Source organism: Mastomys coucha, unplaced genomic scaffold (genome assembly GCF_008632895.1).
Source record: "Mastomys coucha isolate ucsf_1 unplaced genomic scaffold, UCSF_Mcou_1 pScaffold5, whole genome shotgun sequence".
Taxonomy (NCBI): Eukaryota; Metazoa; Chordata; class Mammalia; order Rodentia; family Muridae; genus Mastomys; species Mastomys coucha.
Window position 1 is genome coordinate 102,128,999 of NW_022196911.1, and position 27,134 is coordinate 102,156,132.

Consider the following 27,134-nt stretch of genomic DNA (forward strand, 5'->3'; position numbering starts at 1 on the left):
CAGTCTCACTCTTGAGTCTCCAGGTCACACAATCTCCTGCGTGAACACTGTCACCCCATCTGGTAAGGACAAGGGTCCTCCCACCTCTTTGGGGGCACAGCTCTGGTGCTGAGAGGTTAGCCTCCACAGCCTCCTGGTGCATTAAGAGGACATGATCCTCCCTCCCCCAGGCTTGTCACTTTGAGGGACAGGTGGAGGAGACAGGGAGTGTGGAGACCTGAGGTGACTTGAAGCCAATCTGTCTCAGGGGTAATTTCTCCATTTTTAAAAAGCAGGGGTTTGTTGTAATCTCTAAGACATTTTTTTTTTAGCTCTCAAAGCATGCAACTGCGAAGTTCTAGGGCTCTGTTAGGACCACGCGTGATGGTTCTTGTGAGTTGAACAGTCGACTGTCAGCTGTGTACTCAAAGAGGAGGGGCAGGCGCGCCAGTGCTTGTAGCCTATCCTATGGCTCTCCCCCACCCCCAGAGCGGAATAGACCCTATTTTGAGGCATCTCAACAGCCAAAGGTGAACTGGCTGCTCACATCTGCAGCACCAAGTCAAGACACCTAAGCGTCCTGCATCCACGCAGGCGACCCTTTTCCTCCAAGACCCGGCAACCTTAAAGTCCATCCCGGTTGGCACCAGCCAGCCATCCCCCCCAACCCCCCTTGTCACTCAAGAGCCCGGAAAGGCTTGGAGGGTTATGCCAAACCTGCTGGGCTCTGTGGCCTGAGACTACGTGGTGGCAGCCAGAGGGCACGGTTGGGCCACAGCAGTGTGTTTGCAGCGGGCAGGGACCCCTTTCTAGCTTCCTCCGAGAGAGCCCGACCTAGCCCCATCCCTCCATCCAGGCTGCTCCCTGACCTCTCAGGGGTCCCCTTGCCCAGGGCGGGCGGGGAATCAGCCGGGTTCGCGCTGCCGGGGACTTTGGAGCGAGGAGGAAGCGCGGAGGGGCGGGGAGGTGGGGGTGTGTCGGGAGGCGGCGGTGGCTGGGTTTTATAATCCGCAGGGCGGTCGCGGCACGGGAGAAGGGGCAGCGCCGCACCGCGCGCACCGCGCCATGGGGGCTGCGTCCGGCCAGCGAGGGCCGTGGCCGTTGTCGCCTCCGCTCTTGACGCTGTCGCTGCTGGTGGTGCTGCTGCTGCCGCCGTCGCCCGCCGCGGCGCTCGACCCCGGATTGCAGCCGGGCAACTTTTCTGCGGACGAGGCAGGGGCGCAGCTCTTCGCTGAAAGCTATAACTCGAGCGCCGAGGTGGTGATGTACCAGAGCACCGCGGCCAGCTGGGCGTACGACACCAACATCACGGAGGAGAATGCGCAGCGCCAGGTGGGTGCCCGGGCCCGGGCGGGGGCGGGGCGCAGCAGGGCGCAGCGGCCAATCACAGGCCTGCGGTCAGTCGCCTGGGGCGGGCAGCAGGCGCCAGGGGCCCCAGCCTCGACCCTTAGCACTGAGGTCCCTAATGGGACCCCTGCCGTAGGCCGGACCCTCCCACCGGCTCTGCGCTTTAGACAGCCGATGATGCTCCAGTACGGGCTGGGCACGTGATCCATGCCAACACAGGAATGGAGTGAATGAAGCTGGATCCTCCGAGGCCAAAACCCTCCCGAAGCGGCACAAGGGCCGGGGCAATGGCTGTGTACTGGGTACTCGGCTTGGCTCCGGAGCCCTTGCCTCTGGCAGCTGCCTGACCTCCTGTTGAGTTTCTTTTCCTGGCCCTCCACTCACTGTCTTCTACTTTGGCCCCAATTTTCTCCTTCATTGTTCCCTTGAATTAGATTACCACACTTTGCAGCCACAGGGCTCAGGAGGAGGGGCGCTGGTCTTGCAAGCTCATCTCCAGGACAGAATCTCTGCGGGAACAAGGGATCTAGAAGCCCTTAGCCAACCTCTGCTCTCTCAGGACCATAGTCTCTTCTACATGGCGTCTTCCTAAACTGGACTACTCTTCTATCACCCTGGTGATCACAGGAGGAAGCGGCCCTGCTCAACCAGGAGTTTACAGAGGTCTGGGGCAAGAAGGCCAAGGAGCTGTATGAGTCCATGTGGCAGAACTTTGCTGACTCAAAGCTGCGAAGGATCATCGGATCTATTCGGACCCTAGGACCTGCCAACCTGCCCCTGGCCCAGCGGCAGCAGGTGGGTCCGAGGGTGGAGGCAGAACTTGAGCGCCCCAAGTGCCTATTGTGATTGGGAAAGCAGCCTAGCGGACAGGAAGGGACTTACAGTCTGTGCGGACCTTGGCTATCAGGAATCTGGGGAAACAGAGTGTCGTTCACGGGCTTTTCCCCTCCAGATGCACAATGTGGCAAACTACTTTATATTGTGGAGTAGAAAAATCAAATACAGGAGCTGTGGCTGACTGGTCTAAGTCTAGCATGTGTGAGGCCCTGGAGTTCACACTCAGAATTACATTGCACATACAAAGAGATGTTCTCTCTCTCTCTCTCTCTCTCTCTCTCTCTCTCTCTCTCTCTCTCTCTCTCACACACACACACACACACACACACAGAGTCAAGAGTAAACAGACACAGCACCAAGACCAGGGGATAGCAGGGATTCGTGCCCGCTGTGAGCTGGGGCCAAGCTAATGCTTGTCTCAGCTCTCTGGTCAGTACCACCTCGGGGTATCAGTAGAGTAGCAGTTGGAAGAACTGTGTGGCTTTGTCTGAGTCACGGTCCTTTCTCCAGGCCACTTCTTCCTCCCAGCCAAGGGGGTGGGAAGATTAACTCCTGGGGCTAATATTTGGTCACTAATATTTCCTCAACTCCAATTTGGCAGTACAACTCTCTGCTAAGCAACATGAGCAGAATCTACTCCACTGGCAAGGTCTGCTTCCCCAACAAGACTGCCACCTGCTGGTCCCTGGAGCCAGGTATGATCCTGTCCCATCTCTACTGGGGTTTCCTGGTCCTTTCAGGTCACTTCTAGGATGATGTTTATCAGTAAATCAAAGGCACTGGTACCCCATTGGGGCTGGAATGTGCAGATGTATCTCCACTTCTGCCCCACACCTTTGCTTCTTCTGGCAAACTCACTTCAGGGACCCTCTAGCACAGTGGTTCTCGTCCTGTGGGTTGCGACCCTTTTGGGGGGGGTGTCAAACAACCCTTTCCAAGGGTCACTTAAGACCATATTTACCCAGCATAGATATTTACACTATAATTTACAACAGTAGCACAATTACAGTTGTAAAGTAGCAACAAAAACAATTTTATGGTTGGGGGTCCCCACAACATGAAGAACTGTATAAAGGATGGAAGCATTAGGAAGGTTGAGAACCACTTGGCTAGTCCACCCTTCACCACTGAGCCGTCTTCTGGCCACCTAGCTCTCCTTTCAGGGGTCCTTTCACTGTCTCCAAAAGCCTCCCAAAAGCCTTGGGGCCCTTGGCGCTTCACCACAAGGTCAGCCATTCTATGCAATGAACCATGGGAGAATCTGTCTATTCTTACCTCTAAATATCCTTTCTGTGTCAACTGCCTTAGACATTTTCCCGGGAGTAGGGTCCTGCCTAGTGCTTTCTTTGGATAGACTCATCCCACTGAGCCCATAGGCTGCCCTTGGTCTGGGGATACTGTGATGTGTGTAGAAGCTGGTGGGAATGAAGACCAGTGTATACCTCTGGTTTCCTAACTGACCCTGCTCCCCTCTCTCAGAGCTCACCAACATCCTGGCTTCCTCACGAAGCTATGCCAAGCTGCTGTTTGCCTGGGAGGGCTGGCATGATGCTGTGGGAATCCCACTGAAACCTCTCTATCAAGACTTTACTGCCCTCAGTAATGAAGCCTACAGACAAGATGGTGAGCCTACATCTTTCTCTCCATGGACAGACAGCCACCTCTCCTATCTTATAAGGCATTCTTGTCTGATGTCCCCAGTGAGCCCCAAGTCCCTGAGCTAGACAAAACAGCCAGTCTGGTGGTCCCAAGATCTCATAGCTAGTGGGAATGGTATGAAATCTGCAGCCAACAGACCTTGTTATCCTGTCCCTCTTACTGATACTTCTGCACTGCTCCCAGCCCTAAGACTCTCTACCTCTTTGGGCTCTCAGACCTGTTTTGCTGGATCCTAGAGTGGACTTTGATATGGTGTAATCCCAAACCTGTAATCCCAGTATTTGAAAGGCTGAGGTAGGAGAATGGGGAGTTTGAAACCAGCCTGGGCTACACAGTGAGTCCCTGGCTTTAAAAAGAGGGGCTGGAGGGTTGGTTATGGCACACAACTGTAATCTCAGAAATTGAGAGATTGAGGCAGGAAGATCTTGAATTCAAGGCCAGCATGAGCAACAATTTCAATCTATTGCTTGGAGTCAGGAAAATGGTAGAGTTGAAGCTAGGATGTGGACAGCCAGAGCTTTGGGCCTGACCTGCACTCTCCCACCCTGTTAGGCTTCTCGGACACAGGAGCCTACTGGCGCTCCTGGTATGAGTCCCCCTCCTTTGAGGAGAGTCTGGAGCATCTCTACCACCAACTAGAGCCCCTCTACCTGAACCTCCATGCCTACGTTCGCCGCGCACTGCATCGCCGCTATGGGGACAAATACATCAATCTCAGGGGGCCAATTCCCGCTCATCTGCTGGGTAAGAACCTGGATCTTGCTACCCAGAGGAGCTTGAGTGCAGGAGGATGCCTAGAAGAGGGAAGATGGGCCACCCTCACAGTGCCTGGAGCGTGTGGAACATCACAACAATCGCTTCCTTACACAGAAGCCACTATGGCTCAAGGTCCCCACCAGCCTGGAATCCTGCTTTACAGAAGGGGACACTGAAGTTTATTTAGAGTGTGCAAGAATTTAGCACCAACAGAGAACTGGCATAAAGCAGAGCTAGGGGTTAAATCAATGGCTTTGGCTGCAGGTTTGGGGTTAGCAGCAGCCTCGTTGTAGACCATATCTGAGGACATGAGCCTATGAGCCTGGAAGCCTGTGGCCCCTCGGTGAAGGATCCTGGCATAATCAGAAAAGACACCAGTAACCAGTCCTGTGGAGCCCACAGAGAGTCAGGAGACACGTCCTTTGGTCCAAGGGTATATAGGTGCTGACACCCATGCAGGATAGCATATATAGGACACAGGAATGGCTGGGCAGGCTACCAAGCTGTCCCATTTGTTTCTTCCACGTAGGAGACATGTGGGCCCAGAGCTGGGAGAACATCTACGACATGGTAGTGCCTTTCCCAGACAAACCCAACCTCGATGTCACCAGTACAATGGTACAGAAGGTAAGCTCTGGGAGTCAGGTCCCAGGTAGGGTCATGTGATAGGCATGGGACCCCTCCCCTCCCCTGCAACAGTCAAGAGTGACCCAGGGTCTCTGTCCACGGTGGCAGAGTGATCAGCTGTGGTCAGTAGTGCCCTACCTTTGGGAAGTGAGGCCACCGAGCCATAGATACCTTTCCTGGGCTGGAAGCTGTCCTGGGAGGAGATCACTAGCCCTGAGCTCAAGGCATGACTCCATATGGCCACCTCCTGACCTGTTTCCCTGCCTGCTGGCCAGGGCTGGAATGCCACACACATGTTCCGGGTATCAGAGGAATTCTTCACCTCGCTGGGTCTCTCACCCATGCCTCCTGAGTTCTGGGCAGAGTCAATGCTGGAGAAACCAACTGATGGACGGGAGGTGGTGTGCCATGCCTCTGCCTGGGACTTCTACAACAGGAAGGACTTCAGGTCAGACCTGGGGAGAGGAGTGCACAGGGGCTCTAAAGAGGCAGCTGTGATACAGACCTGCCTTTGTATGGGGGGAACTGCTCTATGCCAGGACAATATGGCGTACCGTCCCATTAGCTCACTATCCCTGCAGCTTGAGGAACAAAAGCTGTGTTGCCTTGGCATGGAGGAGGGCTTGAGTGGTGGTGGATCAGGGTAGGGTCAAAAGGGTTGCTAGCTCCTAAACACGCCTCACCCCAGGACAGAGTCCTCCTTGACCCTGTGTCCCTCCAGAACCAGCCTCCCCAGTACTCTTGTCCCTGCCCTCAGCATCACCTTCATCCCCATCATCCCCACTCCAGGATTAAGCAGTGCACACGGGTCACGATGGATCAGCTCTCCACGGTGCACCACGAGATGGGCCATGTGCAGTACTATCTCCAGTACAAGGACCTGCATGTCTCTCTGCGTAGAGGTGCCAACCCTGGCTTCCATGAGGCCATTGGGGATGTGCTTGCACTCTCTGTCTCTACCCCTGCGCATCTGCAGAAAATCGGCCTGCTGGACCATGTTGTCAATGACATAGGTATGGGGTGAGGGGGCGTCGCGTATCCAGCCTGGCTCATTCAGATCTCCTACCATAGTAGATCTCCACTGCTCCCCACTCCGTCTTGTCCTTATTTTTAACTTGAGACCCCAGGTACACACACCCCGAGTTTAGCACTCACCCAGAGTCCTTGTCTAAGCAAGGCTTAGAACTTGAGGTTCACCCTTCTCTATCTGTCCAGCCTAACCTCCTGCCAGGTGGCCCTCCCCCAGGTCCACTCTGCCCTAGCTGGACACTCTCCTTCCTCCTTTTCTTTCTTCCTGTTTCTGGACAGAAAGTGACATCAATTACTTGCTAAAGATGGCCCTCGAGAAAATTGCCTTCTTGCCCTTTGGTTACCTGGTGGACCAGTGGCGTTGGGAGGTCTTCAGTGGACGGACCCCACCCTCTCGCTACAACTTTGACTGGTGGTATCTTCGGTGAGAAGAGGGTTAGGAAAAGTCTTACCCAGGGCACCTCCTGCCTCGACCAGTCTTGTCCCTTCCTTTCTAACAACGTTTGCCCTCCTCCCTTCCTGCTGAAACCTCACTTTCAGGAAGTCTTCTGCATTTTCCAGGCTGGGGAAGAGATGCGTGGGAAGCGGTGGGCTAGGAGGGGTGGAACCAGTGTCTTCTCTGCAAGTCTCAGGCAATCTGTACAGCCTAGGCCCTTAGGATTTAAACATCCTCTTCTAGAACCAAGTATCAGGGGATCTGCCCACCAGTTTCCCGGAATGAAACCCATTTTGATGCCGGAGCCAAGTTTCACATCCCGAGCGTGACACCATACATCAGGTATCTTCTCTACCCACATTCCTGCTCTGTCCTCTTTCGGACCCAAAGGTTGACAGTCAGAATGCTCCTTCCTGGGCTATGCTCCATTTCTGCCTTCTTCCCAACAGACAGTCCTTAGTCCAGCTGTCACCTGCAGGACACCGGATAGAGCCTGAGCAAGGGACCTTTGTCTAGCTCCCCCACATTCCTTCTAGCCCCTCTGTCTATGCCCGCAGGTACTTTGTGAGCTTCGTGCTGCAGTTCCAGTTCCATCAAGCACTGTGCAAGGAGGCAGGCCACCAGGGCCCACTACACCAGTGTGACATCTACCAGTCCACCAAGGCGGGGGCCAAGCTCCAGTAGGTGGCAGAGATGGAGAACAAGAGGGGGGCCGAGGGAAGAGGCTGGTGAAGGGCATTTCTGCAGGTAGCTGCCTGCTCTGGTTGGAACACCTCAAAGACAGCCTCTTGTAGAGTAACTCTTCCCTCTCTCCTCTATTCCTTCATATTCCTTCCATTCCTCCCTCCTTACCTCCCTCCCTCTTTTCTTCCCTCCTTCTGTCTCTCCCTCCCTCTTTCCTCTGTCTGTTACATATCAAATATTTGTTAAACAGGCCTTCAGCTGTCATGGGCTAGGCAAATATCCCCTACCAACCTCATAGAGACCCCCAACCCTAGAGTTCTTTTACTAATGAGGGACAGATGGGCAATGGCACTGAGGTGGGCCCCACCCTGTGTCCCCTGTGCCCACAGTGGTCACTCTGTTTGGCAGGCAGGTATTGCAGGCTGGCTGCTCCAGGCCCTGGCAGGAGGTGCTGAAGGACCTGGTAGGCTCAGATGCCCTGGATGCCAAGGCACTGCTGGAGTACTTCCAACCGCTCAACCAGTGGCTGGAGGAGCAGAATCAGCGGAATGGCGAAGTCCTAGGCTGGCCAGAGTATCAGTGGCGTCCACCGCTACCCGACAACTACCCAGAGGGCATTGGTAAAGCTCTGAGTGAGGGTGGACTGGGACCAAGAGGCATCCTGGCCTCTAGGCCCAAGCCTCAGTTTCCTGGTCAGTTTGCTGCCAGCTGAGCCCTGGCATCCTTTGCTTCAGTGCCAAGCCACCCCCGGGCTCATCATCGGGGCCCTACAGCAAAAATGGGTATGTCTGTCCTAGAGACGGTGTGCCCAAGCCTGAGGGCCCCTGGGGTCAGGCTGGCTGGCACATTGCTCTATGAGGTCACACTGCAGGCTCGGCTCTTATTGGCCAGTGGTGGGGGCTGCAGGGCTCTGCTCTCCTGCGGCCATGGGCCAAGGTTGGGCTACTCCAGGACTGCCCATCTTCCTCTTTCTGCTGCTCTGCTGTGGGCACCCTCTACTGGTCCTGAATCAGGTGACCACTGACCACGTGACAACCAACCAGGGGATAACAAACCAGGCAACAACCAGAAGCCAGACAACAACTCAGCAAGCAGCCATCAGCCAGACAACCCAGATTCCAAGTGGGACTCCTGGAAGGGGGCAGGGCCACGAGGGGGCAAGGAGCCAAGGGCCAGCAGGAGGGAACTCCAATGAGACCACACCTTGTGGTAAGGAAGGCAAGGCCTGTCTGTTTTCCTCCTCACCTCCTACAGACCTAGAGACTGATGAAGCCAAAGCTGACAGGTTCGTGGAGGAGTATGACCGGACAGCCCAGGTGTTGTGGAACGAGTACGCAGAGGCCAACTGGCATTATAACACCAACATTACCATAGAGAACAGCAAGATCCTGGTAGGAACCACTCCCACCAACTCCAACATGAAACGTGTGCACACACACACACACACACAGCATCAAGATGGCAAAAGTGGTGAAAAGTCTGAACAGAGTATTTAAAACAATACTCTGTTTCCAATTTAGTGGGCTCGGACTCCACCCCTGAGCAAATTTCTCTAGTTTGTTACCGTTACTAAAGAGTTTAGGGTTCTCAGACCGTAATCCGTTGTGCGTCAGTGACTTATAACATTATAACGTTATAACATCAATGTTATAAAACATAAGTGATGTTAATGTCACTCTTTAAAGGACTGACATTCCCCTGTCCCTTGTTCCTTCCTTTGTGACAAGAGTATTCATTATACCACAGAAAGCCAACTAGCCATATGCTCCAACCACTGGGTGCTAATGTTGACTGAAGACCCACTATGTGCTGCAACCCCTGGGTCCTTGGTACCTTAACTTCTCTTCCTGCGTTACACCCCTTGGCAGTTTCGCATAAGCAGTGGAATTCTTCCCATTTCAAATCTGCAATCCCTGAATACTCAGGCTGGGGCTTCCATCTAACACACACTGCCTTCATCCTGATGACACTTAAAGCATGCTAAGCTTCCTCTCCCTACTTGCTAGGCTGCAGGTGTCTGCCGAGGGTCGCATACTATACCTAATATGCTAGCAGATGTCCAGGTTCAAGTGAAGGGTGTTTGTCAGGGCAGGGATAGCAGCCTAATGGAACGACACTCCTCACCACCACCTTTATAGACCCTCCTACACAGAGGCCATGCCAAACATCCTGAGCCTGTAACACCACCCACTTGTGCCCTCAGCTTCAGAAAAACAAGGAAGTGTCCAACCACACCCTGAAATATGGCACCTGGGCCAAGACATTTGACGTGAGCAACTTTCAAAACTCTACCATCAAGCGGATCATAAAGAAGGTTCAGAACATGGAACGGGCAGTGTTGCCTCCCAAGGAATTAGAAGAGGTATGTGGCTACTCAGAGCAGGGAGAGGAGACTGCTAGCAACTGAACCACATCCAGGGTCTGGGTCCACACTGCTTTCTTGATTTGTCAAGTCTTAATAGGGGTCGTGTCTGCCGGACAGTGGTGGCGCACACCTTTAATCCCAGCACTTGGGAGGCAGGGGCAGGAGGATTTCTGAGTTCGAGGCCAGCCTGGTCTACAGAGTGAGTTCCAGGACAGCCAGGGCTATACAGAGAAACACTGTCTCGAAAAACAATAACAACAAAAAATAGGGGTCATGTCTTCATGTCTCTGCAATTCCCCTAACTGTAACACTTTGAGGGCACGTGCTCCCATGGGTCCCACCCATAGTACCTGGCACCAAAGTGAAATGGGCGGGGGCTCTTCACTACCCTCTTCTTCCCCTTACAGTACAACAAAATCCTGCTAGACATGGAGACAACTTACAGCGTAGCCAACGTTTGCTACACAAATGGCACTTGTCTGCCCCTGGAGCCTGGTGAGAGCACCCTTGGGTGAAAGAGAGGTGGTGGAGGGGGACTGGCTGGTAGGGATGAGGATGCTGTCAAGGGGAGGGCTTCCTGAACTAGTTTCCACCGGTGGAACTGCTGTGCCCCAACTGAGAACCAGAACCCCATCCAAAATTCCCCAACCCTCTGCCCCACAAGGTTGTCTCACTGCCCAGAATTCCTCGGCTCTCTTTTTCCTTCTACATGCCCCTCTGAGCAGTACACTCTCAAGTACGTGTCTCAGAGGCTCAGACCACAAATAGGAGAGTCACAGACCTTCTAGTCTTAAGTCTCCACCTTCTCCGACTTTTTTTAGAACCCCCTCCCTACCTGGGCAGTGGTGGCACACACCTTTAACCCCAGCTCTTGGGAGGCAGAGGCAGGCAGATTTCTGAGTTAGAAGCCAGCCTGGTCTACAGAATGAGTTCCAGGGCAACCTGGGCTACACAGATAAACCCTGTTTTGGAAAAACAAAACAAAACAAAAAGAACCCCCTCCCTCACTGAGGGAGATTCCTGAAAAGGAAATGGGAGAAGATGAATCATACAAGAGTCCCACAGCCCTAGAAATGCCAAATTAGAACTTGGCCTCCTGTTCCTAGCTGATACTGTTCCACATCATCCCTCCCGCTACTGAACCTTTCCGAAGCAAACCAGTGATGAACTGGCTCATAACCACCTCTCTCCCAATACTTATTTCTCTGCAGCCTGTGTCTCCTTTGCCAAGGTTCACTTTGGCCCCACCAATACCCACACAGATGCTCTCACAACCCAGTCTTTCCAGGGCTGATAAGCTAGAGTCATACGCATTCTTTGAGAGGAATCTTTACCAGAAGTTGTTTCCTTCTGACCCCACCCCAGCTCCCATGTCAGAACAATAACAAATAGAAGGGGAAATGGAAAATAAACAAAAGGAAGAGAGAGTCCCAGGGCAGGGTCTGCCCTATAGGCAGTGTATGTGGCTGCGCACGAAAAGAGGGAGAGGGAACGTGTCTGTCCTTCTGTATGTCTGCATGGGTGGGCGTACATGGGCATGTAAGAACGCCTGGGGCATATATGCATATCTGGGTGTATATTTCTAAATGTGGATATTTTAAAAACATGTAGCATTTGGTATCCCCACCAAATGTGTTTTGATCTAGGACAAGGCCATCTGGTCATAGACATGGTAATTAAAAGGTCTGTGAAGACCAGTGACTCATCAGAAAGCAGGCACGGAATTCTGAGAGCAAATCTTTTTCAAAGAGAGCTAATTAAGTTTACCTTTCTCAGTGACAAGTGTATATGACATAGAATGTTCCAGAAAAGAGACCCAGAGCACAAGTTCAACAGTGAGGGCTTGGGCCACATCAGATGCGCTAAGCCCTTCTCCATGTAGGCCAAGGGCAGGGCAGGAGGGAAAGGCACCTGCTTCAAGATAGGCGCCTGAGGTCTTGTGTGGCCCTCACCCCAACCTGAGAGTTGGATGCCACCTGTGTGTTCTTACTGGTTTCTTGTGCAGAGTGGCTTTCACAGGACATAAACACAAGATCCTCCTCTCTGGGGCAGCTAAGATAGTTCTTGTCCCTACGCAGCCCTTGCAGCTACTGTTTTATTGATTTCAGCCCAATGACAATTTGCAAAGGATGCTGGGGGGGGGTCCCCAGGGCCACAGCAATGAGGGAGGCACAGCCCCCTGCTCAGGGACAGAGCTCTCCCATTCATTTCCAGATCCCTGGGACGGGTCACGGTCAGGTCACTTCCTTGTTTATAGATATGGCAAGAGATAGGTCCGTGGGAGAGAGAACTTGAACTCAGGCCTGTGAAACTCCACAAACCATTTCTCCCAGGGATGGAGAATTCATGAGAGAACCTTTTGTTTCTGCTATGGCCTGGTCATGCCTTATTCGTGCACATAAGTGTGTCATTAAGATGCTCATAAGAGAAGAACAAGGCTATCCCTTTCAGAGTGTTGGAGGTTGTGTATGTGCAGCATATCACCCCAGGTGGGCACCCTAGGAGCTCCTCTCTGCCATCCCTTCCCCCTCTCGCTAGACTTCCTGACCGTTCTGTCATTTCCAAGTGCTCTTACCAGTTTTATCCCAACTCTGAAACTCTATGACCAAGTTTCCTCATAAACAGATGAGAGGCTTAAGCTACCCGTCCCCTTCCTTCCAGATCTGACAAATATGATGGCCACATCCCGGAAATACGAAGAACTGCTATGGGCGTGGAAGAGCTGGAGAGACAAAGTGGGGAGAGCCATCCTTCCCTTTTTCCCTAAGTATGTGGAATTCTCCAACAAGATCGCCAAGCTCAACGGTGAGTTACCAGTACTGGCACCTCTGGCTGGCTGCTCCCCAGCACCTCAAACTCCTCAGAGGTCCTCTAGGATCTTCAGGTTAGGGACAAAGAGGGTTCTAGAGGTGTCGGGGACATATTGGGTGATTGATGGCTGTCGGGAGAACTTGGCTGTATCTCCTGTGCAGGCTACACAGATGCAGGGGACTCATGGAGATCCTTCTACGAGTCTGACAGCTTGGAGCAAGACCTGGAAAAACTGTATGAGGAGCTGCAGCCGCTCTACCTGAACCTGCATGCCTATGTGCGCCGGTCCCTGCACCGCCACTATGGGCCTGAGTACATCAACCTGGATGGTCCCATTCCTGCCCATCTGCTAGGTAAGAATGGTTCAGATTCAGGGAGGTGGACAATGGGCAATAAAGGGGCAGGATAGTACCAGCCACAGGGCAGAGATCAAGCCAGAACAGTGACAGAACCTGAAGTTCTGAGAGAGAGTGGCCAAGGCTGAGTGGAGAGGTGTTGGGGGAACCTTTTCACTCATCTTTCGTACCACAAACGTTGTTTGTTTGTGGTGCTGAGGATTGAACCCACGACCTTATATGTGACAGGTAATCGCTCTAACACTGAGCCACTCTCCCCAGCTTTTCTGGTGCTGTGCCCATCCCAGGATTAAGATGTACAAGCCTTATACCATCTTTTATGGGGAAAACTACATTATCCATCATGCCCTGCGATAACAAGATCCAGGTGTCTTGGTGTGAGACTTGGGGAAGTTCCACATGAGCCTTGAAAGATGTGAGGTTTTGGCAGGGATGGGGTGGAGGGTCTGGGCCAGAGTGTGACAGCAAAGAGCCTTTTAGGGCTTTCAATATTAAAATAACCCTGAGTGTGTGAAGGAGGGAGGGGAGCAACACAGTAAGAGATGAGAAGCAAGGGGGAAAACTTGTGTTCTGCCCCCATTGGGTCAGCACTTTCCTGGTGGTGTTACTAACAGTGAAGCCAGAGAGAGCACATTTAGAGGTCATGTGGGAAATGTCCCCCAAGAAGGTGGTTCTACTGTGTGTCTGATTCTCACTCACTTGGAGAATTGCTGCATCCCAAGACCCTAGCCCTCCTCCATTCCTCTTTGGAGGAGTTGAAAGACAATCTAGGTAGACATCAACTCAGTGGCCAAGAGCACAGAGCCCAGGAGGGATGCAGAACGCTCCAGGTGGCCAGAGATCCAGGCTGGGGTTGAGAATTTCATCTCCAATGATGAGAGGAGAAGAAAGTCTTTAGTATAGTATACTATAGTATACTAAAATATACTATAATATACTAAACTATACTACACTGTACTGTACTGTACTAGTATAGGTCCTCCCCCCACCAAACATTCCCATCACCTCTCTCTCCTCTCTCTCTCCTCTCTCTCTCTCTCTCTCTCTCTCTCTCTTTTGAGACAGGGGTCTCTGTGTAGCCCTGGCTGTCCTGGAACTCACTCTGTAGACCAGGCTGGCCCTGAACTCAGAAATCCACCCGCCTCTGCCTCCCAAGTGCTGGGATTAAAGACGTGTGCCGCCACTGCCTGGCTTTCCCATCCCCTTCTCATCTCTTTCCACTGCTTTCCCTCTGGTACACTCACCCTCAGTTATCGCAGACCCCTGACTCTATGTAGAGTTTTGAACTTTCTATTCATTCTCAATGTCCCCCTTTTCTCCAATCCTGCAGAGCTGGGCTCTTAAATTGACACCAAACTCTGGGGCATCAGCCGTTCCCAGAGGAGATGACTGAGTCCTTTCAGAGTCCTGGTGGCTTCAGATAATACAGAGGGGACACTGTAATAGTAGCTGGTCAAGAGTGGCCTTCCTGGCAGTTAAAACCAATCTCATCACTTAGGAGTTATGAGCCTCTGTTGGGATTATGTAACCTTCTCCAGAGCCAGGGCCCTTTGCTACACAGAACTAGGGAGCAGGCAGGATTACAAGTCATTACATGCCATGTGCTTTGGGCTGGTTGGCACTTTGGAAGTGGTGGTCATGGGTGCTGATGCTCTGGGGACTACAGGTTTCTCTTGTGGAGGATTCCTTCACTGCTCATGAGAAGTAATGACTACCTTGATTCCTAATGACTAGCGAGGGTTTTACGTGCAACTAATCTTGGAAGTGACCATGTGGGCTGGGTATGCAGGTGGGAGACATACACATCAAATACCCAACACAGTTTGCAGACAGTTGGTACTCAAGAGATACTGCCTTGATTGACAGGATTGGGATCTCACCCCTCTTCCTGCAGGATTTTTCTGAGCCTAAACAATGATGTTTCCTTTCTGCCATCTCTTTTCCCACTTGCCTCCAGGGAACATGTGGGCGCAGACCTGGTCCAACATCTATGATTTGGTGGCGCCCTTCCCTTCTGCCCCCAATTTAGATGCTACAGAAGCCATGAAAAAGCAGGTCAGTGAAGCTAAGAGGACCATCCGTGGACCTCTTGAGGGAACAAGGGAGGTCAGGCACTCTCTCTCCCTCTCACATCCTCGCTCCTGCCACAATTGTGTCTGTCAGTCAGAGACCCCAGTTTGCAAAGAACTCTCTGTGCTTCCAGGGATGGACACCCAGAAGAATCTTTAAAGAAGCTGACAATTTCTTTACCTCCTTGGGGCTGTTACCTGTGCCCGCTGAGTTCTGGAACAAGTCCATGTTAGAGAAGCCAACCGATGGAAGGGAGGTGGTGTGCCATGCCTCAGCCTGGGACTTCTACAACGGCAAGGACTTCAGGTCTGTCTATTGAAACTAGGACCCTTATCTTAAGCCCGGCTACAAGGTTATGGCTCTGTGGCTATCCCCTCAACTGGTAAACAGGACAGATGGGGGCAGCTTGGGATGCAGTTGAGTATCGAGAATCAAGGAGTCGGGTCCAGTTCCAGGCATGAGAATTAGGTAGGAAAATTCCACCTAAGAGATGAGATGAGCCAGTAGTTTTGGGCAGCTCTCCGTGGTCAGTTGGATGCTTAAGGCCACAGACCTGATGTAAGCTGACGTATACTGCAAAGCCTCTTTTACAGATTGCTGGCTCTTCCTGCAGGTACACCACTGGCACCCAGGGGGGCACATAGCGCTCGGGTGCCTGACACAGAACCCACTCTCGATGGTGACAGACAAGGCATTATCCTTATAAAGCCGCGTTAAATTACCTACAGCTGTCTGACAGACTGCCCCCAAATCTAGTGGCATAAAACGACTAGATGATCCTCAAGGTTCCGTGTGCAGTGCAGGAGGTGTTCGTTACAGGAGGGGTTCAGGCAGTGCATGATGAAAGCGTCCTTACTCTGCAGTGACAGACATCTCAGAGTATTTAAAAGCTTAACTGGGCCAGCAGGGTGTCTCAGAAAATAAAGGTGCTTGCCTCTGATGGCCTGAATCTAACCCTCCAAATCCTCATGGTGCCGGGAGAGGATGGACTTTCAAAAAATACTGTCCTTCGATGGCCATGAGCACACCATGGCAGGTGCACACAAGCATACATATATAAATTCTTAAAACTTTAATTAGTTGCCACTGAGAGGAGTGACTCCTAGGGCTTTGTGAACGCTGGAAAAGCATTCTGTCACTAAGCTACACCCTAGACACAGCTGGGGTCATTTTAACAGCTCATCTGGGGCCGTTTGCCCAGAATCTAGTTTTGACTATTGGCTGGCTGGGTTTTTCAGTTTTCCCCCACATGTAGTGCCCAGGTTAGAATGTTCAAGGTGACCTGTGTAGTGTCTGGCTAGTGTGGCTGGAACAGCTTGGGGTTGATCAGACATCTTTTTGGCACAGGCTGGCAGATGAGTTAAAGCAGAAGCCAGCCAGGTTTTTCAGTGGCTAAATTTAAAACTGGCACCGAGTCCCGTCTGCTATGGGTCCCTCCTACCTCCGGCATCGTTCTTTTTAGACAGAGTCTCACTATATAACTTAGGTTGACATTGAACTTGTGGTCCTCCTGCCTGAGGCTCCCAAGTGCTGGGATCACAGGCAGCTTTATCTTTAACCTTAAGTGTCTACCACATTCTATTGGCTATAGAAAGTCCCAAGGACAAGTGAGATTCAAAGGGAAAGGGGAAGACTGTGTCTGGGTTTGGGGCAGAGATACCGTCCCCCGCTGATGAAGTGCCTGTATAAGACAAGTGGATACAAAACTAGAGCTCAAACAAAGCGGGGTTTGTGGGGTTAGGGAGTGCTGCCTACCCTCGGACCCTTTGAAAGCATTAGGGCTTGGAGCTGCAAGGTCCAGGTAAATTGACCAGAGGATTGGGGAATCACGGGGGCGGGGAAGGGGGAGATGAGAATTCCTGTAGGAATCCTTTTCTATGGGGAGTCAGAGACAAGGTAGACAGACCTCACTCTCAGTGGGTCAAGGAGGTTGGTTGAGCAGCTCCTCCTCCCTCTCCCCATAAGAAAAAATCATGAGGTGAACCTGCACTGGGAGACTCTGCTTAGATCCCAGGCAGAATGCCCATCATTGGAAGCGGCTTGTAGAAAAGAGGGGGATCAACACAGGCAGGCAGAGCCTTCTGGCTTGGACTGCTTTCCCACTGTCATTCAGCCCTGGCCATTAGCATTCTTCAAGTGGATCCACTCAGTGGTTTTCAGATTGCCACAGCCCGTAAGTTCCCCTGGAAGCCCCACTCCTGGAAGATAAAGTGTGCCATGGAAAACACTGGACACACATTCTACAATGTACAGAATTTATGTCTTTGGGCCTGCAGAGCAGGTCAAAAAGCAAGAGACAGGGTGGATTGGAGCTACTCAGGGGAACTAAAGGGCTACAATGACCTTTAGAAACTTCTGGCCCTCAGGCTACCTCTGTCTGAGGGTAGCTGGATTTCTCCTTCCCACCATGCCATGCTCCTTGCATACACGGGGAGCATGTCTGCTTCATTTGATGCATGCACTGTGGTCCCTTTGCGCCTTTGATATTCTAACACCCCTTCTCCTATCCCCTGTTCCTAGGATCAAGCAGTGTACCTCTGTGAACATGGAGGACTTGGTGATAGCACACCACGAAATGGGCCACGTCCAGTATTTCATGCAGTACAAAGACTTACCCATGACCTTTCGGGAGGGTGCCAACCCCGGTTTTCATGAAGCTATTGGAGATGTGCTAGCTCTGTCGGTGTCTACCCCCAAGCATCTACACAGTCTCAACCTGCTTAGTAGTGAGGGCAGTGGCTACGGTGAGAGAGAGAGCAGATACCCTGTTGACCAGGCTGGGGACCCAGAAGGGGTAATATATTTTGGAGGTGGGAAGAAGGAAGATTTTTGTAGACCTCCCTGTGCAAAGATCTGAGATAGACCATTAGGAAGGGAAGAGGACCCAGCCTGAGAGGGAATCATACAGATCATTCTAAGAATGAAGAGATTCAGCATCTTCCTCCCCTCCCCCGAATGGACCTGAGCTGATAGCCCCCCAATAAGAGGCAGACGTGAACCTGAGGCCGTGTTTTCTTTCTTTCTCTTGGCAGAGCATGACATCAACTTTCTAATGAAGATGGCCCTCGACAAGATCGCCTTCATCCCGTTCAGCTACCTCATGGACCAGTGGCGCTGGAGGATTTTTGATGGGAGCATCACCAAGGAGAACTACAACCAGGAGTGGTGGAGCCTCAGGTTCTAGAACGCTCTGGTGGGGGTGTGGATTGGAAGGGATCTTTTTTAATTGTCTGCATGCGCTTTGAGTGTCTACAGATGAGCCAGTGAAGCATATGTGTGTGCACCCACCAGTGATAGGGGTCCCCTGGGGTGGCTGTACACAGGAACACAGCATGTAGGAGTGGAGGACATTCTGATGCAGGGACCACTCTTCAAGTAAAAAAAAAATACCCACTCCCTTTCAACTTGGTTCTCCCTAAACTCACCTTCTACCACATCTTCCTCTCTGACAGGCTGAAGTATCAGGGTCTCTGCCCTCCAGTGCCTCGATCCCAAGGTGACTTTGACCCAGGGTCCAAGTTCCACATACCTGCGAATGTGCCATACATCAGGTAAGAGTGAAGGGAGGAGAGGGCACCATGAAGGGTGGTCCCCTCAGGTTGATGTTTAAACTTTTGTCACTGGACACTCCATGCTGGAGGAGCTGGCTGATGACACACGGTGCCTGGGTCCACTCACCCACCACCAAAACCATTCCTTTAAATGTTCCTTGGAAAACACTAGAGTTCACATCAACTAAACAAGAAGATTGGCTACTAGTGACAAGGCCCAGTCTAGGAAGGATTTCTATTTCAAAACAGGTTTTATTCTACAGCCCAGGCTAGCCTGGAGCTAACTGTGTAGTTCAGGCAGGACTTAAATTTACAGCAATCCTGCTGGCAAGTGAGCCACCACAACCCACCACTGACAGGGCAGTTGCCGCCACGTGGCTGGACACTGACTTGGGCCCCATTGATTGATTAGTTTTGAGATAAGATCCCTTTGTGGGCCCTTTGCTCCAATTGAACAAACTGCCTGTAATACATATTGAGTTGTATCTGAAATATCCCTTAGTCTGCAGCCTGGGTTGGAAGGCCCTGCTGATGTAGGAGTCCGCGTGCTTAGGGACAAGCTAATCATCAGCTTGAGGCTCAGAGGTCACGTTCTTTAACAATGTGCTCTGTCTCTAAGGGTATCCATAGTCTCACCTTGATCTCAACACAAGGGCTAACAACTTAGCCGCCTTTCTACACAGAACATGCTGGAGACCTGGTAGCCGTGGTCCTCCATTGTAAATTACTCTCTTAAGTGGATTGTGTCAACGCACTGGCCTGTGCGTCATTTGGCCATAGCATTAAGGTGGCCGAGGCAGCTCTTTTCCTTCCTCATGCTCTCAGGGGGCGCTTACTCAGTCAGGGTGAGGAAGGATGGGTGTGGGACCCAGAGCTGTGACTAGGCGGATCTCAGGACAGAGTCCATGGTACCCAGGCTGGTACCCGGGAGCAAGGCACAGAGGACAGAGAAGGCCTCTCAAGAAGGTTAAGCTTCTTACAGGTCTTGCCTCTAGTAATCTCTGGAAGCCATGGGGAGACAGGCCCTGACACCAGGACTAAAGTCAGCACATATAGGACGGATGGAGTCTGGGACCTGGGAAGAAAGACTGCACTCTGCAAGGTTGCAGAGGACCAAGGAGAAAGAGAGTCATTGCTGGGACCCATCAGCCCTGACCTAGACAGCGCCCTCGTGAGGACCTTTAGGGGGTCTCGGGTCAGGCCACCACCACCTGCCAGAGCTCCTAAAGTCTCAGCACTCAGTCTTGCCTTGAGATGGACCCGGGGATAGTGTCGCAGCTTAGCACGGTTATCCAGATAGAAGTGAACAAAGGAGACTTGGCTCTCTAGAAAAACACATCTCACTGGCCTGCAGCCTGCACAAACACTGAGGAAATGAAATGGCAGGGGAGCAGTGGGTAGCAAATGGCTTGTGCCCAGCAAGGCGCCTGTTCCGCTACGCAGGACGTTTAAAACCAGAGTTGGCGTGGTTGCCCGGGCTTGACTGGCAGATTCCCACCAGGAAATTTCTGCTACTTCAGATAAGACTGTTCGGCTGCCTTCCCAACCGAGAGGGCCCTACCACATCTACAGGTTCCACCCAGCAATCCCTAGCCTTCTGCTACATCCACGGAAACGACACAGCCTGCCAAGGCTTTGATGAGCTCTTTCATTAAGCTCTTCTTGCCTGCTCTTTGGGTCCCCTTAGCAGGAATGTAGGCAGCCTGTGGGAGGGGCAGTATCCATAGAGGCATAGTTGAGAAGAGCTCAGATGGCACCAAAGGCAGGGGTGACATCCTGACTGCGTCCAATGTCTCCTGTGACTGTCAGAGGGGCTGGGTCTCCTTGGCATGGACAAGCCCCTCCATCTCCACCCCACTCTACCTTTCCTCTGGTCTAGGCACTTCACCCCTGCCACATCTCATCCCTTACCCCCACCCCAGGTACTTTATCAGCTTCATCATCCAGTTCCAGTTCCACGAGGCACTGTGTCACGCAGCCGGGCACACGGGTCCCCTGCACAAGTGTGACATCTACCAATCCAAGGAAGCAGGGAAGCTCCTGGCGTGAGTGTCCTTGAGCCTCCTTTGACTCTTTGGCCCTGAGAAACCACTAAAAGTTATTCTAGGAGTACCGAGAACAGCCAGAAAGAGCCTGAATCACCCTTGACATGTCACCTCCAGGAGGACACTGGCGTCCCTGGGCCCTCCCCTCTCCAGCCCAGCCTCAGACCGACTCAGGCTTTCCCAATCCTAAAGGGATGTTTAGGCAGGGAAAATGGGTTTGGAGAGAGAGTGTCAGACTAGGTAAGAGAATCCAGGTCCTTTTTACTCAGTTTCCCTTCTCTGGTGCTCCCCCCAGGGATACCATGAAGCTGGGCTACAGTAAGCCGTGGCCAGAGGCCATGAAGCTGATCACAGGCCAGCCTAACATGTCAGCTTCTGCCATGATGAATTACTTCAAGCCACTGACAGAATGGCTCGTCACCGAGAACAGGAGACATGGAGAGACACTGGGCTGGCCGGAGTACACCTGGACACCAAACACGGGTACTACCACCCACCCCGCCTCCAGTCCTAGGCCCAGCTCCCAGAGCTCATATAGAGCTGAACCCCATTCCCAGTCCAGACAGACTCCAGTCTGATCTCAGAGCAAGAACAGGGACGCCAGAACACAAGACCCCAGCCCACCTGTCGCCCTGCCCACCGCCCTGTCTCCTTGCTTCCTCGCTCAGCTCGTGCAGAAGGCTCCCTCCCAGAGTCCAGCCGCGTCAACTTCCTGGGCATGTACCTGGAGCCACAGCAGGCCCGCGTGGGCCAGTGGGTGCTGCTCTTCCTAGGCGTCGCCCTGCTGCTGGCCACCGTGGGTCTCGCCCATCGTCTCTACAACATCCATAACCATCACAGCCTCCGCCGGCCCCACCGCGGGCCCCAGTTTGGGTCTGAGGTGGAGCTCAGACACTCCTGAGGTGACCCTGTCGGCAAGGCCAGCAGAGGAGTGTTCCAGAAGAGACTGGATGGAGTACATGGTGATTGAGTGGAACATACCCTCGCTGAGCCTTCCTCCCTTGCTGCCCCCCAGGCCTAGCCCCCATTCTCTAGATAATCAGCATCTGACTGGCTGAACTTCCCTGCCCAGCCTCCCTGAATCCAATTAAAGGTTCTCCCCAACACCCGAGTCTGTGTCCCTTGTAGGAAGCCAGAGACAGGACCAACCAGCTGCTTGCCTGCCCCACGACAGTCCGGCAGGACCCTTTCCTGGTCACCTCAGTCTCTCTCCAAGCAGGAACCTAATCCCAATTTCTCTGGACCTCCATCCCTCACAACCTTTCCCACCAGCCTTCCTAACAGCTCGGGTAAGGTGGCTTGTGTCCTGCCCACTCATGAACTTGCCAGGGAGGATCCTAGGAAGCAGAGAGGACGCAGGTACCGTGGACTGCCTCCTGCTTTGTGTGTGGATACACTATGGATGGCTCCTCCTGTTCCACGGTGACTTCTCTGTGGATGGGTGTCTCAGGGGGAAGGCCCTGGATACCCTTCCCTGCCTCACGGTGAGGGCCCTTGAAAGGCCTGACTCATGGAGCATGCTGAAGCCCCGCCGGTTCATAAGTGGACAGCTTGGGTTCCCTGATGGAGCTACATAGACTATGCCCATGGAAAGGTCATTAATCAGTGACCGCTCAGCAGGTTCACTGCTACAGCCCACCTCCTTATCCCAGAACACATCCCCTCAGCCTAAGCCATTCTTTGCAAGGCCTATTTGGATTTTGGGGGTGTCACCTGAAGTAACTTTTTATCTACGTATTTATGTAGTAAATTTGGAAAACCTGAATAAAAAGCCCATGATAGCAACACTAAGAAATATAAGCACTGTTGGCGCTTTGGTATTGTCCAGACTTTTTATTTTATTTTATTTCTCTACATATAATATAAAAGAAGTACCACTATGTACTATGTATCTTTTTCCCTTTAACATAAATGCGTCTATTTAAAAAAAAAATTTAATTGCTAAACCTAGTTCTTGGCCAAATGAAAAATGGTCAGATTTCTGGGGCAGAATCTTGCCTTCCAGCTGGGTCCCACCTCTGTTAGGACCCTCAGCCCAAATTGTGTCTGTCTCTGTCTGTCTCTGTTTCTCTGTATCTCCCTCTTTCACTCGCTTTTTGTATGTGATGTGTCTGTGTATTCTCTCTCTCTCTCTCTCTCTCTCTCTGTGTGTGTGTGTGTGTGTGTGTGTGTGTGTGTGTGGTGTCTGTATGTGCAGGATTATGGAGTTGAGGAATTTTGGATTTACAAGAGGGTGGAAGTTTACAGTTCAGCAAGACAATGAAACTTGTAAACATGCCCTCTGGATTGTCCCAAGCCATATAACCACAGACTTTAGTGCCCCACCCCACCCCCTTCCCTTTTGCAATTTGTTTGCCAGAAAAAGGTCATTGTCACATAACCTCCTTTTCTATTTTTATAAACTACAGAGGTTCATGCTGCCTCTCAGGGCTGTGGGCAATGGGAGGTCACCAGCCTTCATCCAAAGGAGCAAGCTTCAGGCTGAGGGCAAAGGATTTCACCGTGCGTGTGTGTGTGCACGTGTGCGTGTGCGTGTGCATGTGTGTGTGTGTGTGTGTGTGTGTGTGTACACGCATGCATGTGAGCTAACAACCTGTGTAGAGGTCAGAAGACAACTTACACAAGTCTGGTATATTTTCAGCTTGTTCCATGGATGGAACTCAGGCTGTCAGGTTTGCACACCAAGAGCTTATCCCACTGTGCCCTCTTACCAGCCCTCCACCTTATTTCGGTTGTATTGTAGAGGCCGTGTGCCATGAAGCACTTCTGGAGGTCAGAGGCCAGCTTGCAGGAGTTGGGTCATTCCTATGCTGTGTGGGCCCTGGGGACCAAACCTGGGTTGTCAGACGTGGCAACGCCTTTACTCCCTGAGTCATTTCGCCAGCCCTCCACTTTATTTTTTGAGACAAAGTTTCTCACAAAACCAGGAGCTTGCCAGTTTCACTAGACTACTGGCCCCAGGGATCTGTCACTGCTTCTGCCAGTTCTGAATGTACACAGCCATGCTCAGCTTTTACAAGAATACTGGGGATTTAAACCCAGGTCTGCGTGATTGCTCAGCAAGCACTTTTCCAATGGAGTCGTCATCCTAGTCCTCCCCCAACCCCACTTTTTGAAGCATTATAGTTGTTTTGGATTTATTGAGACAGAGGTCTTTCTATGTCATCCAAGTTGACTTTAGATCAGCCTCCTGAGTACTAGGATTTTATATATACATGTATGCATATATATGTGGGGGGGTGCGTGTGTGTATGCATGTATGTATATGCCAACATTCTCAAACACTACATTTGTTCAAACTCCTGTTTATGCTTCTATGGGTGAAAAAAAGATGGAGTCTACTTGGAAGTTGGCAGAGAGAGAGAGAAAGTAGTGATCCTCCTGCCTCAGTGTCCCCAGTACTCGAATTCCAGGTGTGAAGCGACCACACCTGTTCACCTGACAGCACACATTCTTCATGGCTCGTCTGTGGGTTTTATTTTGTTTTAAATTGCATGTGTTTATCGGGGGCTGCTCACCACAGCACACATGGGGAGGTCCGAGGACAACGTCTTTCCTTAGTGCCATCTGCTCTGTTCACTGTCTCTCATTGGGCACAGGCCCTGGAACCAGAGAGAGCATTTGGTTGAGTCCAACTTCCATTATTTTCGATGTGTCTATAAGCAAGCCCCTCTGCTTGTCTCCATCTGAAAATGGGGTGTTGACCAAAGTGAAAGTCCCCCCACGGGGCCAGTACCTGGAAAGTCCTCTGGGGGCAGGTTTCTGTAGCCACACCTGACTCTAGATTTCCTTCTATCTGAGAAGATTCACTTATGAGTTGTGCCATGTGTGTTGTGGATGTAACTCAGTCGAGTGGATGTGATCTCCAGCGCCACACAAACCAGAAGTAAAAGTGCATGCCTGCATGACTAGGGAGCTAGGAGGAGGAACTGGGAGTTCAAGATCACCCTCAGCTTGATAAGTCCAAGCCAGCTTGGCTTCAGGAGACACAGCCTAGAAAAAAAAAAGAGGGGTTTAGACAGGGAAGAAAGAAGATAGGAAAAAAGAAGTCAAGCCTTCTGGTTTGGGGCTTTATGAAAGGTGTCATATCTGCACTGTAGGTGGTGACAGGCTGCTGGAACCAGGTACCAGCTCTTCTAGCTCAGCTCTGCATTTTGTATTTCTCATTTGCTGGGCACAGTGACACTCGCCTTTGATTCTAGAATTCCCAACATTAAGGCAGGAACTTTTTTTTTAAGATTTTATTTTATTTATTTTATGTGTATGAGTACACTGTAGCTGTACAGATGGCCGTGAGCCATCATGTGTGTGGCTGCTGGGAATTGAACTCAGGACATCTGCCGGCCCTGCTCGCTCTGGCCCTGCTCACTCTGTAATAATTCACTGTAGCTGTCTTTCAAACACACCAGAAGAGGGCATCCAATCTCATTACGGGTGGTTGTGAGCCACCATGTGGTTGCTGGGATCCGAACTCAGGACCTTTGGAAGAGCAGTCAGTGCTCTTACCCGCTGAGCCATCTCGCCAGCCCAGGCAGGAACATTTTTAGTCCCAGACCAACCAGCCTTAGGCTACAGAGAAAGACCCTATCTCAACAATGCCAAACTTTATACTCCTTTTAGACATGGGCTTGCCACTCACCATCGTGCCTGATGCTTTATCATGATGTTTTATCAGCAAATCTATGCTTGAAGCAAGAAGGGCTTCTCTGTAAGCTCCAATCGGCCCAGTCCTCTCTCCTTGGACTTTAATGGAGTTTAATATGTTTTGACAACAATGAATAATATTTGGGGGTGGGGCTATGTGGTTAATTTCAGTGGTCCTGGTGTGAGCACAAGGAGTGAGTGAGTGATCCTGGGATTAGGGTCAGGGAGACCCAGGGTAGAGTCTACAAGTACAGGAAAGTGAGTCTGAGGAAGAAATCCAAAAGTGCAGACTGGGTTGCTCTTCCAAGGTCTACGTAATACAATGGAGTACTTGGGAGTACCAAGAGCTAGCTGGGAACACAGTCTTGTGGTTGGCTTGGAAACTAGTCTCAGGTACTTGGGGACATGAACCCCGAAAGCTGGTGTCAGCCATACTTCTTCACACCCCATGAGAGCCCTGACAGCTCCCACTGAAGCAGGTATAAGGGAAGGGAGCCCTGGAGTTGATCACGTCTCCTGAGAGAAAAAAAGGGCCAAAAATGTAGGCCTAAGATATCAAGGCAGAAGAACCTGGGAGTTCTACTAGGTTTTCAGAGTCTAAAGATCTGAAAGTATAACTTCTGTCCGTCCGTCCATCCATCCATCCATCCATCCATGCATCGATTTCTTCAACCAAGATCCCACTTAAGGGATCCCAGCCTGTGAGGGGAGAGGCGTCATCCATACCTAGCTAAAGTCCAAGGGTTCCTCCAACCCCAGGGAAAAATGACCAACTAGAATAAAAGTCAGATTCTCCTCTTCACTCTTCCATTAGCTAGCCATGAAACCAGGTCACATGACTTGACTCTTCTGGACCTCAAATATTTCCTCACCTACATACTGACAGCAGTTAAACAAGCAGCCAGGTGGGTGGCAATCTTGCTAGTTCTAACATTCCATGGTAGACCCTTCAGTCCCTGATGTCACAAATATGGAGCTGACCCGTGATTGGCCATTGCCCGCACCAGCTCTGCTGTTCTCTTGGTCATGGGAACAAGATGGACTTGCCCTGGGTTTTGCTACTTGTGCTCCTCTATCACGGGCAGCCCTTGCCATGGCTCAGGACTGTGGGAGAGCCAAGCTTAGGTATGGCTGGGACCTGAAGGAGCATAGGACCAAATAGAGGGGAAGCCCCTTCCCCAGGCCCACATGGTCTCCCCTCCCCTGCAGATGAGTTCTACAGTGAAGTTCAGGCAGAGATATTCCTGCAGTCTTATGAGCAAATGGCCCAGGTCGTGTTGAACGAGCTTATGGAAGCCACTTGGAACTATGTCACCAACATCACCAAGCAAAATAAAGAGAACATGGTGTGGTACCATTTTCCCCCAAGGTCCTCCCTCCCTCTCCTTGCTCTTCTTAGGGATCCCCGGGGGTTGGGGGATCGTAGTTCCTGCCCTGTGTCCAGAGTGTATGGAAAGAAGGACAGCGCAAACATATGTCAAAGTGGGCTGCAAGTTCCAGAGCTCTCAGTGACCTTGACTTTTCTCTACATAAGAATTTCTGGATTCTTTGCCCTTGAAAGCTTTACCTCCTTCCTCTTAGGGACACAAGCACCCTACCCCTCTTAGCAAATCTTCAGTGACTCTGGAATTTTAAAGTGGGCTTTGGGGCTGTGACCTCAGAAGTCAGCATGGGACCCATACTGCGTCCCCCCCCAACCTGCCACGAGCAATGTGACGGCCTTCTTTCCAGCTGCAGAAGGAAGTGGACAGATCTCAGTTCATGTTGTACTTTGGCAGCCGGGCCCGCATGTTTAGGATAGACCAATTCCTGAACTGGGATGTGAAGCGCATGCTGAGTAAGCTGCAGAACATAGACAAGTCGGCCTTGCCCATGGAGGATCTCGAAGAGGTGATAGACAGAGCCCCAGGCCTCCAAGGCACACACACACACACACAC

General features: G+C 51.7%; 2 protein-coding genes and 2 long non-coding RNA genes across 8 annotated transcripts in view; 2 read left to right on the top strand and 2 right to left on the bottom strand.

Annotated features, from left to right (window-relative positions):
- Positions 1-969: 969 nt before the first annotated feature.
- On the top strand, positions 970-21,658 carry Ace (angiotensin I converting enzyme). 3 transcript variants are annotated; one of them, XM_031352813.1, is made up of 25 exons: positions 983-1,311; positions 1,954-2,121; positions 2,765-2,858; positions 3,643-3,786; positions 4,375-4,566; positions 5,108-5,205; positions 5,481-5,653; positions 5,995-6,218; positions 6,514-6,658; positions 6,914-7,012; positions 7,228-7,350; positions 7,763-7,974; positions 8,609-8,745; positions 9,558-9,716; positions 10,127-10,214; positions 12,381-12,524; positions 12,692-12,883; positions 14,844-14,941; positions 15,090-15,262; positions 17,477-17,700; positions 17,989-18,133; positions 18,409-18,507; positions 20,430-20,552; positions 20,848-21,035; positions 21,221-21,658. In XM_031352813.1, exons 1-25 carry the CDS (start codon positions 1,045-1,047, stop codon positions 21,451-21,453), a joined length of 3,942 nt encoding a protein of 1,313 aa, XP_031208673.1. In that variant the 5' UTR covers positions 983-1,044; the 3' UTR covers positions 21,454-21,658. The 3 variants fall into 3 exon arrangements, with proteins under 3 accessions (XP_031208674.1, XP_031208673.1, XP_031208675.1); XM_031352814.1 differs by lacking the exon at positions 21,221-21,658 and having other exon boundaries at positions 970-1,311; positions 20,387-20,552; positions 20,848-20,859; XM_031352815.1 differs by lacking the exons at positions 983-1,311; positions 1,954-2,121; positions 2,765-2,858; ... (7 more) ...; positions 7,228-7,350; positions 7,763-7,974 and adding an exon at positions 8,253-8,476.
- On the bottom strand, positions 6,828-8,191 carry LOC116077934. The gene is made up of 2 exons (XR_004113379.1): positions 7,722-8,191; positions 6,828-7,142 (listed from the first exon to the last, which is right to left on the bottom strand). It is a non-coding gene; the product is annotated as an uncharacterized LOC116077934 (long non-coding RNA).
- Positions 21,659-24,003: 2,345 nt separating the features above from the next.
- On the bottom strand, positions 24,004-26,155 carry LOC116078572. The gene is made up of 2 exons (XR_004113593.1): positions 26,069-26,155; positions 24,004-24,545 (listed from the first exon to the last, which is right to left on the bottom strand). It is a non-coding gene; the product is annotated as an uncharacterized LOC116078572 (long non-coding RNA).
- Positions 26,156-26,163: 8 nt separating this feature from the next.
- Positions 26,164-27,134, top strand: part of LOC116078573 (angiotensin-converting enzyme-like protein Ace3) — a 12,527-nt gene continuing 11,556 nt past the window's right edge. Inside the window, exons 1-3 of one of the 3 annotated variants that reach the window (XM_031353884.1) lie at positions 26,164-26,321; positions 26,406-26,542; positions 26,928-27,086. In XM_031353884.1, the coding sequence (XP_031209744.1) occupies positions 26,234-26,321; positions 26,406-26,542; positions 26,928-27,086 (384 nt within the window). In that variant the 5' untranslated portion in view covers positions 26,164-26,233. The remainder of the gene's footprint in view (positions 26,322-26,405; positions 26,543-26,927; positions 27,087-27,134) is intronic. The other 2 variants (XM_031353885.1, XM_031353886.1) reach the window with 2 other exon arrangements.

Bases quoted from the DNA above. Each gene is read 5' to 3' on its own strand.
- Ace (XM_031352813.1), top strand. From the start codon at position 1,045: ATGGGGGCTGCGTCCGGCCAGCGAGGGCCGTGGCCGTTGTCGCCTCCG. The intron at 2,122-2,764 runs GTGGGTCCGAGG...CCAATTTGGCAG, and splicing joins CCCTGGCCCAGCGGCAGCAG to TACAACTCTCTGCTAAGCAA. The intron at 3,787-4,374 runs GTGAGCCTACAT...CCACCCTGTTAG, and splicing joins TGAAGCCTACAGACAAGATG to GCTTCTCGGACACAGGAGCC.